Consider the following 12,936-nt stretch of genomic DNA (forward strand, 5'->3'; position numbering starts at 1 on the left):
ATACAACAGTATTTGACCTCTATATACCAGTATGTGACTTCTATATAACACTATCTGACCTCTTTTTAACAGTATCTCACATCTATATAACAGTGTTTGATCTCTATATAAGTGTCTGACCTGTATATAACTGTATGTGACCTCTATATAATAGTGTCTGTCCTCTATATATCTGTATAATTGTCAGGAGACCCCTGTTATTGTCAGGAGACCCAGGTTATTATGAGGAAACCCCAGTTATTTTCAGGAGACCCCGGTTATTGTTGGGAGACCCTGGTTATTGTCAGGAGACCCCCGGTTATTGTCGGGAGACCCCAGTTATTGTCAGGAGAACCCGGTTATTGTCAGGAGACCACGGTTATTGTCAGGAGAACCCAGTTAATGTCAGGAGACCACATATATTGTCAGAAAACCCCATTATCAGGAGACCTCAGTTAATGTCAAGAGACCACGATTATTGTCGGGAGACCCTGGTTATTGTCAAGAGAACCTGGTTAATGTCAGGAGACCACAGTTATTGTCAGGAAACCCCATTATCAGGAGACCTCAGTTAATGTCAAGAGACCACAGTTATTGTCAGGAGACCCTGGTTATTGTCAGGAGAACCTGGTTAATGTCAGGAGACCACAGTTATTGTCAGGAAACCCCATTATCAGGAGACCATGGTTATTGTCAGGAGACCCCCCAGTTATTGTCAGGAAACCTCAGTTATCAGGAGACTCCCGTTTATTGTCAGGAGACCCCCGTTTGTTGATTGTTTCTTCTCTCTGGTGTCTGCAGATTTTTGGGGCCTTCCTCTTCCCCTATGATGATGTGAATCAAATATTCTTATATCTGATGATAGTAAGTATCAGAGGGACGGATTAATAGATTCTACAAATGATGGTGTGAGCGGCACTGATCCTGAGCGCATTCTGCTACCTCCAGATCTGCACTTCATCACTCACTGCTATATGGCAAGAGCTCTGCTGTAACAAATTGTCATGAACTGGGAGTGTGAGGTTGCCCCCAGTTGTCAGGGATTTATTATACCCCAACTTCCAGTTCCAGTTTAGGAACTTGCAGCTCTCTGGCGCTCCCCTTACCCTCAGGTCAGTCTGGGAACTACACCTAGGATAAGTAGTCGCCAGAAAGGCTGCCTTGCCGTGTACTGGCTATTGGGCACTCTGCAGTGAGGGCGGTATGTATGTCCACAGAACCAGGTGGGTAGTTACTCACATAAACCTCCATTCTGTTACTGCCAGAGTCTCCCAAATCCCCAAAACACTGTGCTGCCACCAGCTCCTCATTCTACGTAAAAATCAATATTGGGTCAGGAGTCAACCCACTAGGTAGCGTAAATTTAGCACGAAGGATGTGGCGGTACATTATAAAGCAAGGGAAACGAAACTAGTAGATTTTTATAGATTTACTCCAGAAAATGTAGGCAGTGTTTATAAAAATATAAAAGATGTTACAAAAGAGACAAGATACAGTATATACAGGCAATTACAAAATAACATGGATTAAAATAAGAAACTTACATATCTCAGTCAATGGCACAACATGTGGAGAGGGAGGGGTGCGTTCCCTAAGGGAAAATGGTCTATCAGCGCAGCTTCCTAGCTGGCACCCCAGGCAAATGACAAATTCCTAACTGGGCATCATCGCCTTATACTTTCTCTTCATTGACCTCACTGGATGAGCGGAGCTATGGAATGCACTCCCCTTTTGAAAAGTTCTAGAAAACGTATAAGTGCCATAACTCTGCCTGCGAGGTTCGCATATTGACGGCAGGACTATCATTTTCCTTATTACGAAATGACCGTTGTTTTGATATCAAACAATGTATAGCTATGCACTACTGTGAGGCATATACCCTTTACTCGGGTTTTGGTGGCCACCCAATCTCCAAAACACTGCTGTGAATAGCTTTTAGGGCTCATAACCATTTGCAAGAAAAAAATGATCCGATTTCCGGACCGAAAAAACGGATGAATGCTAGGCGAGTGTCATGCGAGTGTAATGCGATTTCCGTGCAGTTTTTCCACGGAACATCCGCATGACATGTGTATGACATGCGCATGCAATCCATATGCAATGCGATTTTAACATGAGGTTTTACATAGAGCGGTTCTCTGTATGTAAAAGCTCATGTTAAAATAGCATTGTAAAAAAAAAAACTGCACACATCATTTTAAAACAAAATAATCTTCAAAACATATATGTATATATATACAGTGGGGAAAAAAAGTATTTAGTCAGTCAGCAATAGTGCAAGTTCCACCACTTAAAAAGATGAGAGGCGTCTGTAATTTACATCATAGGTAGACCTCAACTATGGGAGACAAACTGAGAAAAAAAAATCCAGAAAATCACATTGTCTGTTTTTTTTTCATTTTATTTGCATATTATGGTGGAAAATAAGTATTTGGTCAGAAACAAGCAATCAAGATTTCTGGCTCTCACAGACCTGTAACTTCTTCTTTAAGAGTCTCCTCTTTCCTCCACTCATTACCTGTAGTAATGGCACCTGTTTAAACTTGTTATCAGTATAAAAAGACACCTGTGCACACCCTCAAACAGTCTGACTCCAAACTCCACTATGGTGAAGACCAAAGAGCAGTCAAAGGACACCAGAAACAAAATTGTAGCCCTGCACCAGGCTGGGAAGACTGAATCTGCAATAGCCAACCAGCTTGGAGTGAAGAAATCAACTGTGGGAGCAATAATTAGAAAATGGAAGACATACAAGACCACTGATAATCTCCCTCGATCTGGTGCTCCACGCAAAATCCCACCCCGTGGGGTCAGAATGATCACAAGAACGGTGAGCAAAAATCCCAGAACCACGCGGGGGGACCTAGTGAATGAACTGCAGAGAGCTGGGACCAATGTAATAAGGCCTACCATAAGTAACACACTACGCCACCATGGACTCAGATCCTGCAGTGCCAGACGTGTCCCACTGCTTAAGCCTGTACATGTCCGGGCCCGTCTGAAGCTTGCTAGAGAGCATTTGGATGATCCAGAGGAGTTTTGGGAGAATGTCCTATGGTCTGATGAAACCAAACTGGAACTGTTTGGTAGAAACACAACTTGTCGTGTTTGGAGGAAAAAGAATACTGAGTTGCATCCATCAAACACCATACCTACTGTAAAGCATGGTGGTGGAAACATAATGCTTTGGGGCTGTTTCTCTGCAAAGGGGCCAGGACGACTGATCCGGGTACATGAAAGAATGAATGGGGCCAAGTATCGTGAGATTTTGAGTGCAAACCTCCTTCCATCAGCAAGGGCATTGAAGATGAAACGTGGCTGGGTCTTTCAACATGACAATGATCCAAAGCACACCGCCAGGGCAACGAAGGAGTGGCTTCGTAAGAAGCATTTCAAGGTCCTGGAGTGGCCTAGCCAGTCTCCAGATCTCAACCATATCGAAAACCTTTGGAGGGAGTTGAAAGTCCGTGTTGCCAAGCGAAAAGCCAAAAACATCACTGCTCTAGAGGAGATCTGCATGGAGGAATGGGCCAACATACCAACAACAGTGTGTGGCAACCTTGTGAAGACTTACAGAAAACGTTTGACCTCTGTCATTGCCAACAAAGGATATATCACAAAGTATTGAGATGAAATTTTGTTTCTGACCAAATACTTATTTTCCACCATAATATGCAAATAAAATGAAAAAAAAACAGACAAGTTGATTTTCTGGATTTTTTTTTCTCAGTTTGTCTCCCATAGTTGAGGTCTACCTATGATGTAAATTACAGACGCCTCTCATCTTTTTAAGTGGTGGAACTTGCACTATTGCTGACTGACTACTTTTTTTCCCCACTGTATATATATAAGATGTCACACACACATATATATATATACAGTGTGTGTGTGTGTGTGTGTATATATATATATATATATATATATATATATATATTTGAGAGATATATAGATAGAAGATAAGCCGTTATTTCATTTATCGGCTTTTGTAAAATAATTGCAAAAGCCGACAGTATAGGAGACATGGTTTACATATAGTAAACCATTGTATATCAGTTAGATTTATGTATGTCCCAACTAATAATGTTAGTAGTGTATGTGTGTAAAATAGCCTAGAGAGGGACCATTGTTATTGGCCCCCCCGGCCCCCCCTGGCTAAAAACATCTGCCCCCCAGCCACCCCAGAAAAGGCGCATCTTACCCTCTCTCTTCCTATTGCCTTGTAGCGGGTGGCATGTGGGGTAATAAGTGGTTAATGTCACCTTGCTTTGTAAGGTGACATTAAGCCTGGTTAATAATGGCGAGGTGTCAATAAGACAACTATCCATTATTAATCCACTAGTCTGAAAGGGTTAAAAAAAACAACACACATTAAGAAAAAAGACTTTTAATGAAATTAATAAACACACATTTTTTCCATCTTTATTATACTCCCTATCCAATCGAAGCCATCGTTCTCCTGTAAAAAATCCAAAATAAAAAAGCAACAATATCCCATACCTATCAACCATACAGTCATGTCCCTCGCCACAATCCATCTGAAGGGGTTAAATAGTTTACAACCGGGAGCTGTGCTAATGCGAACAGCCCGACTGTAAGCCACGGAGGAATGAAGGAAAAACTGCCTGCGAAGCCTCCCCACCTGACCGGAGATGAACTGATTAGCGTGGGAAAGTTTTTGAACATTTTTCCACGCTGTCGATTCCCCCCCCAGTCAGGCGGGGAGTCAGCACAGCCTAAGCGACATCAGCGGTTGTCACTGAGGCTGCGCAGACTCCTTGCCTGACCCACGGTGAATTGACAGCATGGGAAAATATTCAGAAACTTTACCACGCTAATGAGTTCATCTCCGGTCAGGCGGGGAGGCTGCGCAGGCACCTTTTCCTTCATTCCTCCGTGGTTTACAGCAGGGCCGGTCGCATTAGCACCGCTCCCGGTTGTAAACTATTTAACCCCTTGAGATGGGTTGCAGATTTTTTTTAGCCGGGGGGCCCCAAAAACAATGGTCCCTCTATAGGCTATTAATTTTTGCCCTCAGTCTCTGGCAGAGAAAGTTGCGCGGGAGCTCAAGCCAGTTTTTCCGTGAATTAAACCTTTGATTTAACACCTACAGCTCCAAAATTTTACACACACACTACTAACATTAGTGTGGGACATATATAAATCTAACAGATTTGCAATGGTGTACTGTATGTAACCATGTCTCATATCCTGTCGGGTTCTGTAATGATTTTACAGATGCCGACAATTGAATTATCATCTATTCTGCTATCTAGCTCTGTATGAAATATAAAAATTAGTGATGAGCGAACGTGTTCGCCACTACTCAGTACTTGCCCGAGTATCACTGTACTCTGTGTACTCGGCGAGCACCAAGCATTTCCGGGATTACCTAGCGGGAACTCGTGTCTCCACCCAGCTTTTTTGGCGGACTTTACAGAACCAGTTACGATGCAGGGATTGTCTGCCAGGCTATGAAACGACGCAGCCATCTTTGTTGTGGTCATTCAGTGATTGGCTGGCCGCACAGCATCATCTAGGGTATAAAAGACCGGACGCCGCCCTGCTCGCCGCATTCAGCTTTGGATGGAGAGAGTGTAAGTAGAGCTGCTGCCGAGATAGGGTCAGAATTGGAGATTTATTAGTGAAATCCAGCTAAACCAACAGTCCTTCTAATGACTAATTCCAGAGTATATAGGTTCCAGTGTTAGGCAGGCAGGGTAGTGTACGTCACTGTATACACATCCGTGCAAGGCCTGCAGGCACTATATGTGTGCATATACATATCATTGCATATATCAAGAGGGTCCTGTGTTCTGGTGCTGCTGCTGCTACCTGTGGGATATATTAGCCGTATATAGCTAGCCCCAGGTGTAATTGGATTTGAATATTTTTTTGGCCAGGGCTAATAGAGCTTTTTTTATTGCAAAGCAATCCAGACGGTTTTCTGTTTTGGTCCTGGGTGTCACTGGACATATATATAGCATTTTCCAAGAGAAAAAGGTCGCACTCTGCGGGATAATGATGAATGTTTATTGACACTGAATTACATGTCACGAGATGTGAAGGAGAGTGTGTCAAATGGCTGACTACGGCCGTTTCACGCTACTCGAGCGATTCCACGGGTCTTGCTACGAGGTCAAGCACCCGGGAGTCCTGGATGTGAGCTCTCCGCCTGCTGCCAGCCACGGACCTTAGCACGGTAACAGCGGTGCCGCCCGCTTTCTTGCATTGACTTCATATATATAGCATTATTTAGCAAACTACTAAAAAAAAATACAGGCCACAAATTTTTTGTTGTGGTATCTGCGTGCCAGCTCATATCTGTGTGTGCTCAAAATTTGGCCAGTTTACGGCTGTTTTCTTTTTTGGCCCTGGGTGTCACTGGACTTATATACAGCAGTATTTATCACAAAAAAAATTACAGCGAATACAGGCCAGAAATTTTTGGTTGTGGTATCTCCCTAAAAGGCCTCATTTATCCTTGCCAAAAATTTGGCCATTTTAGGCCTACACATTGTATTTTATTTGCAGTCTGTTATAGTACTTATTAAATCTCATAAGGCAAAACACATTTTACCCTAAAGTACAGATAGGACAGCAGCACACAGGAGGAGGTAGGCGTCGCACCACTTCAGGCAAAAAGAAGCAGTGTGGTGGCTGCAGACAGAAGGCGTGCAACCATTCCCCATAACACCAACCTGACGGAAGTTGCCATTCCAACTGTTAGGCCTTCCCGAGTCTGGTTATTTTTTAAAGACTCTGCCAATAACCCCAAACAGGCCATTTGCAACACCTGTCATGCCTGCATCAGCAGGGGTACCAAAACTACCAGCCTGACCACCACCAGCATTATTAGGCACATGGCAGCAAAGCACCCGACTTTGTGGGCCCAACCCCAGGCTCCAGGAACAGTGTCTACGGGTGACACCACTGCTTCTTCCACTGTTGTGCGTGCAAGCCAATCCCCTGTCCACGGTGCATGCGAAGATGCCTCCTGCCCTGCACCTGCCATTTCCCACAGTCAAATACCACCATCATCAAGCCCGTCAATGTCCTTGTCCCAGCGCAGCCTTCAGTTGTCCATACTCCAGTCATTGGAATAAAGCGTAAATACACAGCCAACACCCCACAGGCCACAGTACTCAATTCTCATATTTCTCATCTGCTTGCGGTCGAAATGTTGCCTTTTAGGCTCGTGGAGACGGAAGCTTTCCGCAACCTGATGGTGGCAGCCGTCCCAAGGTACCCGGTCCCCAGCCGCCACTATTTCTCCCGCTATGCCGTCCCGGCATTACACAAGCACGTGTCCCATAACATTACCCGTGCCCTCTACAATGCAGTTACTGGGAAAGTACACCTATCCACGGACACGTGGACAAGTGCTTGTGGCCAGGGACGGTATATCTTACTGACAGCACACTGGGTTAACAAAGTGGAATCCAGGACCCAGTCAGACCTTGGAATGGAACACGTCCTCCCGACGCCAAGGATTGCGGGCCCTACGTCAATCAGGGTTGCCCCCACTGTGTACAGCTCCTGCACCTCCTCCTCCTCTTCAGCCTCCATGTCCAAAAGGAGCACATCAGTCACAAGCTGGAAGCACTTCAGTACTGCCAAAGCAAAGCGGTAAAGGCTGTGCTGAAGCTAATTTGCTTAGGTGACAAACCGCACAATGCTGAAGAGTTGTTGACAGCTCTGAAAGAGCAGGCAGATGTGTGGCTGACACCGTTGAACCTACAGCCAGGCATGATTGTGTGTAACAATGGCAGGAACCTGGTGGCAGCTCTGAGGCGAGGCGAACAGACACATGTACCATGCCTGGCCCATGTGCTGAACCTCGTTGTTCAACGTTTTCTAAAAACCTATCCAAAGCTGCCGGATCTGCTAGTTAAAGTAAGCCACCTGTATGCACAATTTAGAAAGCTACAGCTTCAGCCGCTCTTGCCGTGCTTCAGCAGTGATTGCAGATTCCGGCTCACCGGCTAGTGTGTGATGTACCTACACGTTGGAGCTGTACACTCCATATGTTGGAAACGATTTGTGAGCAGAAGCGGGCAGTTGTTGAATACCAGCATCAACAACGCCGTTGTGTTTCAGGTTTGACACCACACATAAGACCTCAGGAGTGGACATGGCTGTCAGACATATGTAGCATCCTCCAAAACTTTGAGGAGTCTACCAAGATGGTGAGCGGCGATGATGCCATAATTAGCGTCACCATCCCGCTCATATGCATTCTGAAAAGCTCTCTGCTCACAATGAAAGAGGATGCATTGCATTCGGAGCACGAGGACATGGATCAAGGAACCTTATAGGGTGATTACACACAGCCCAGCCTCATGTCATCCCAACGTGGATTGGTTGACAATGAGGAAGAGGAGGAGGAGGAAGACCCGGGGGGGGGCATGGCCTCGCAAGGGGTCACTGCTCTGCCTGTGGTGGCCGTGACTGGCGGGGGGCGTGGCCACGGCGGGCCCGCTGCCCTCTGTCCCACCCACCCTCCCAAGCAGTGCAAGCAAGCTGCCCCCAAAAGCCGGCGGGGGGTTGTCGGGGTCCCCAGCCCACCTACCTTCATCTGAGGGTGCGGGGACTCTGGCGCCCCCTGGCAAGCTGGCGGAGGGGGTGAAGAAGGGTTCAGGGCAGGGAGCGGTGCCAGAGGCCGTCCCTGCCCAGAGCAAGGAAAACAAAAGAAACTCTGAAAAAGAAAAAAAAATGGTGCTGGAGGATCCAGGAGCTGCTGCTGCTCCCAGGCCCAGCCAGCGCAATGTGCAGTATGTCATCAGCGCTGAGGCACTTAAAGGGGCAGCAGCACTCCTGGCCAGCAAAGACAATCATGGAGCACCTGGCCAGCTAGGGCCCCCAGCAGGTGGGAGGGAAAATTGCGGCAAAGGAACTGTTAATGCTGATGTAAATAAAAAAGTAAATATAAAAAAAATTGTTGCTGAGGAGGATGAGGAGTGCATGAGTGAATGTGAGAGCGGGGTGACTGATATTTTTGAGGAGTTGTTTGCGGACGTGAATGGGGATGTGAGTGACATGGATGAGGGAGAGAGTGCGAGTGTGAATGTGGCTGAAAGTGCTGGAGTCAATGCTGGAGTGAGTGGGAATAATAAAAGAGTGAATGGGAGAGTGAGCGGGAGGACGAATGACGGTGCAGGCACAAGTGGTGGTAGGAGGGCTGGCCCATCTGCCCCCCCGGCCGCGAGACCCCAATGTAACTATGCCGGGTCCGCGGCTGGGGTTCGGGGTGGTCCTGGGGGTGTCTCCTCGCCTCCGGGCTCCAGGGACGGCGCTTTGCACCACCGTTTCCTGGAGGCCCTTAAAAGGGGAGAAAGGTCGGTAACAGTAGAGGGGAGGACGGTGGACCTGTCTTTCTGGATAGAGAAACACGGCCTGGCCACCTTCCAACAGCAAAGGGAGGGAGGGACTGTTTGGTCTCTCCCCACAGCCGGGCAGGGGCCGCCAAGAAGGAATGTGGTCCGTCTTAGGTTGGGGGGCAATGAAGCTTTTTTCACCCAGGAGCAAGGTGGTGGAGCTGTTCCTAAAGATGGGCTTCGGGGCAAATGACATCTTTGCCCTGATACATTCTTTGACGTCAGTTTTGTGCGGCCAGAGGGGCTTGAGCTCTTCTGGTCGAACTACGAGCTGGTGCGAGAAGAGCCCGGATGGCGAGACTTCGTTGCGCAAGCGATGTCTCGCCAAAATGCCGTCAAGCGAGTGACCGTGGTGACTTGTAACGAGTCGCTCGCAGGCATGGACTTAATGACGTGGCTTTCTCGTTACGGGGAAGTCACCGAGGTCCCGAAAAAGAACAGGGACGAATTTGGCATCTGGTCGGGGGGCTGGAACTTCATGGTCAAACTGAAGGTTTCCGGCGGCACGGTCACCCACATCCCTTCCTCAGCGTTCTTGGGGAGGGACAGGATCCTGGTCTTCTACCAGGGGCAACCGAAGGTCTGCCACAAGTGCGGCGACCCCACCCACTTCAGCGCCAACTGCAAGGTGCAGAAGTGTGCGTTGTGTGGTGGGGTAGGTCACCTGGCCGCCTTGTGCAAAGACATTCGGTGCCACCTGTGTGGTGACCTAGGTCACCCGCTGAGCCGCTGCCCTCGCTCTTTCTCCAATACCGCTGCAGGCGCGGTGGGGGGAGACCGTGAGGGGGCAACCTCTGGCGGCGCTTCTTCTGCCGTGGCAGGTGGTGGCGGAGGGGAAAGGGCTGAGGGGCCAGTGAGGAAGGGCAATGCTAAGGCAAGGGGCCCCGCGTGTGAGCGGAGGCAAGAAAAATGCCATGGAGGCAAGGGGCAGGTGGAGCCTCGGGCAACCGGGGTGATGCCTGCCCCTCCCTCTAGCCCCGTGGCAAAAGCCTCTGAGGCCCTGGGGGAGAGTGCGGTGAGTGAGGAGATCAGGAGGATGGAGAGAGAGGAGAAAGCGGCTGACTCAGACGACTCCTCTCGTTATGAAAGTGTCGACGAGGATGTCAGGGAGCAGCCTACAGCATCAGGTGGCAAAAACAAGCGTGCCAACCGTAAATCGGGAGGGAAGAGGGCTGACAAGTCTTCAAAGTCCCCCCCGCCCCCCACCACAAGAGTGCATACGGAAGGGCCCGCTGACCCCTCTCTGATCAGACTCTCCAACCGGTTCAGCGCCCTCGGAGGTTCAGATGATGATCCGCAAGACGAGGGTGCTGGGCCGGGGGTAACACCGGAGGGTCCTTCGGGGGATGGTGGAGTCCGTCCCTCAGGGGGCACTGTTCCTCTTGAGGGCGGGACGGGCCTGGAACCCGGGGGCGAGGACACCGGGGGGGGGTAATGGACACGTCGGGGGCTTCCCTAAAAAGAAAGGTGTCTGACCCCTCCCCAGGAGGAGGTGATAGCGGGACAGGGAAGAAACTGGCCATCCAACTCGATCACCCATGGTGGCTGAACTCTCCCCGTTGACGCTGGCGTCCATTAATGTCGCCAGCATTAAGTCAGATGCGGCTCGCTTCACGGCCTTTGATTTTTTCTCCCGGATTGAGGCAGAAATGTTATTTTTGCAAGAGACCAGACTAACGGACATGGGGGCCATCTTTAAAGCACGGAGGGAGTGGAGGTGCGGGCCCTCATACTGGTCTCTTGCGGCCGAGCCGTATAGCGGGGTGGCAGTCCTTTTTAAGACTGCAGATGTTGAATGCTGACGGGTTACTGAGTTGGAAATGGGGAGGTGCCTGATCCTAGATGTCTTCATGAGGGGACAAGAGCTCCAGCTCATTAATATCTACGGCCCACAGTCCAAGTGGGACCGTAAATGTCTCTTCCTGAGGATCAAGCCCTTTCTTTTTACGAGCCGACAGGTGGTCTTCGGTGGGGACTTCAACACCGTTACGAGGTCCCGTGACCGGGGGGGTCCCGGAGACCGCCTGGCTTATGACAGCGTCGCGCTTAATAGCATAGCTAGTGAAGCTCGCCTGGTGGATGTCCACATCCGGCACACCCCAGGCCACGGGGGTTTCACCTACCATAGGGGTAGCAGTAGGTCTAGAATAGACAGGTTTTTTTTGAAGGAGGACGCCATCTTTTCTGCTGTGTCCGCCGTTGAGGTGGAGTTCTCCGACCACTGTTTAATTTTCTTTTCTCTGAATGTTGCAGAGACTCCTCAAATGGGAAGAGGGCTGTGGAAGCTCAATTCGTCCCTGCTGGAAGAAGCGGAGGTGAGACAATCCTTCGAGGATTTTCTTCAGAGCCAGGTACCGCCGTTGGATCTCTGTAGTAGTAAGTCAGAGTGGAGGGAGATCTTCAAAAAGCGTGTGGCGGGGTTCTTCCGTCAGCTCTCGAACCTCAGAAGTCTGAACAGGCACCACTTGTATCAGGCTCTGGGGAGGAAACTCGAGCAGCTTGTCTCGACTGGAGGTGACCGTGAGGAAATCTCCAGAGTGAAATCTTTGCTCAAGAGGTGCCAGTATGATAGACACACATCTTTAGTTTTTGAGAGGGACTTCGGGAAGTACCGCTCGCCCGACCCTTACAGAAACTGTAAGATGTCAGTGAATTGTAAGATGGTGACAGGACTGATCGACAGTACGGGGTCCCTGAACAGATCCAAATCAGGGATCCTGGAGGTGGTCAGATCCTTCTACTCGCGCCTCTTGGAAAAGAAGGATCTGGATCGGGATAGGATGTCGGCTTTCCTGGCTGAAACCGTCCCTGAGCCAGGGGGTGATCCCTCTCTTGGTGTTTTGGCAGAAGAAATTAGGGAGGAGGAAGTGAGACTGGCCATTGATGGGCTTCGGCCCAAGAAATCGCCAGGTCCGGATGGCTTAACATCCGAGTTTTATAAGACTTTTAGGGACTCCTTGGTCCCCCTCTTGACAGGGGTCTTTAATGAGTGTCTATCCTCAGGCACTCTTCCCGACTCAATGAGGAAGTCAGCCCTAATTATTCTGTCAAAGGGTAAAGATCCATCCCGTATCGAGAATTGGCGTCCCATAGCGCTTCTCGATACGGACCGGAAGGTTCTGGCCAAAGTGCTGTTTAATCGGCTGGTGAAGTTTGCACCCCGGCTCCTTTCAGGGGCCCAGCATTGCTCTGTTCCAGGCCACAGTACTTTTAGTGCTGTGCTCGGTGTCCGGGAGGCAGTGGAGCAGGGTAGGGCAGGTCACTGGAAGGGGTAATTGCTGTCGTTAGACCAAGCGAAAGCCTTTGAGCGGGTCAACCATGAGTACCTCTGGTCCGTCCTTTTGAGGTATGGTCTGCCTGGGAGGTTTGTAAAATGGTTAGAGATCTTGTACCAAGGGGCTGAGACTTTTCCGCTGGTGAACGGTTGGTCAGGTCGCCCTTTTGAGGTGGGTTCTGGGGTCCGTCAGGGCTGTCCGCTGAGCCCGCTTTTATACGTGTTCGCGATCGATCCCTTCCTAAGGAGGGTAGATCGTGGACCGTTGTCGAGAGTCGGGATGCACCAGGCGGGCTCTGGGTCCTCTCT

At 49.2% G+C, this 12,936-nt stretch overlaps 1 protein-coding gene across 2 annotated transcripts in view; it reads left to right on the forward strand.

The window, feature by feature from the left end:
• LOC141094067 (ABC-type organic anion transporter ABCA8-like) overlaps positions 1-12,936 on the forward strand; it is a 101,376-nt gene that overhangs the window by 75,083 nt on the left and 13,357 nt on the right. For both annotated transcript variants that reach the window (XM_073579774.1, XM_073579775.1), the window contains exon 28: positions 781-843. In XM_073579774.1, the coding sequence (XP_073435875.1) occupies positions 781-843 (63 nt within the window). The remainder of the gene's footprint in view (positions 1-780; positions 844-12,936) is intronic.

The sequence above is a fragment of the Dendrobates tinctorius genome, unplaced genomic scaffold (genome assembly GCF_039654945.1).
Source record: "Dendrobates tinctorius isolate UK_male_01 unplaced genomic scaffold, ASM3965494v1 ptg000063l, whole genome shotgun sequence".
Classification (NCBI taxonomy): domain Eukaryota; kingdom Metazoa; phylum Chordata; class Amphibia; order Anura; family Dendrobatidae; genus Dendrobates; species Dendrobates tinctorius.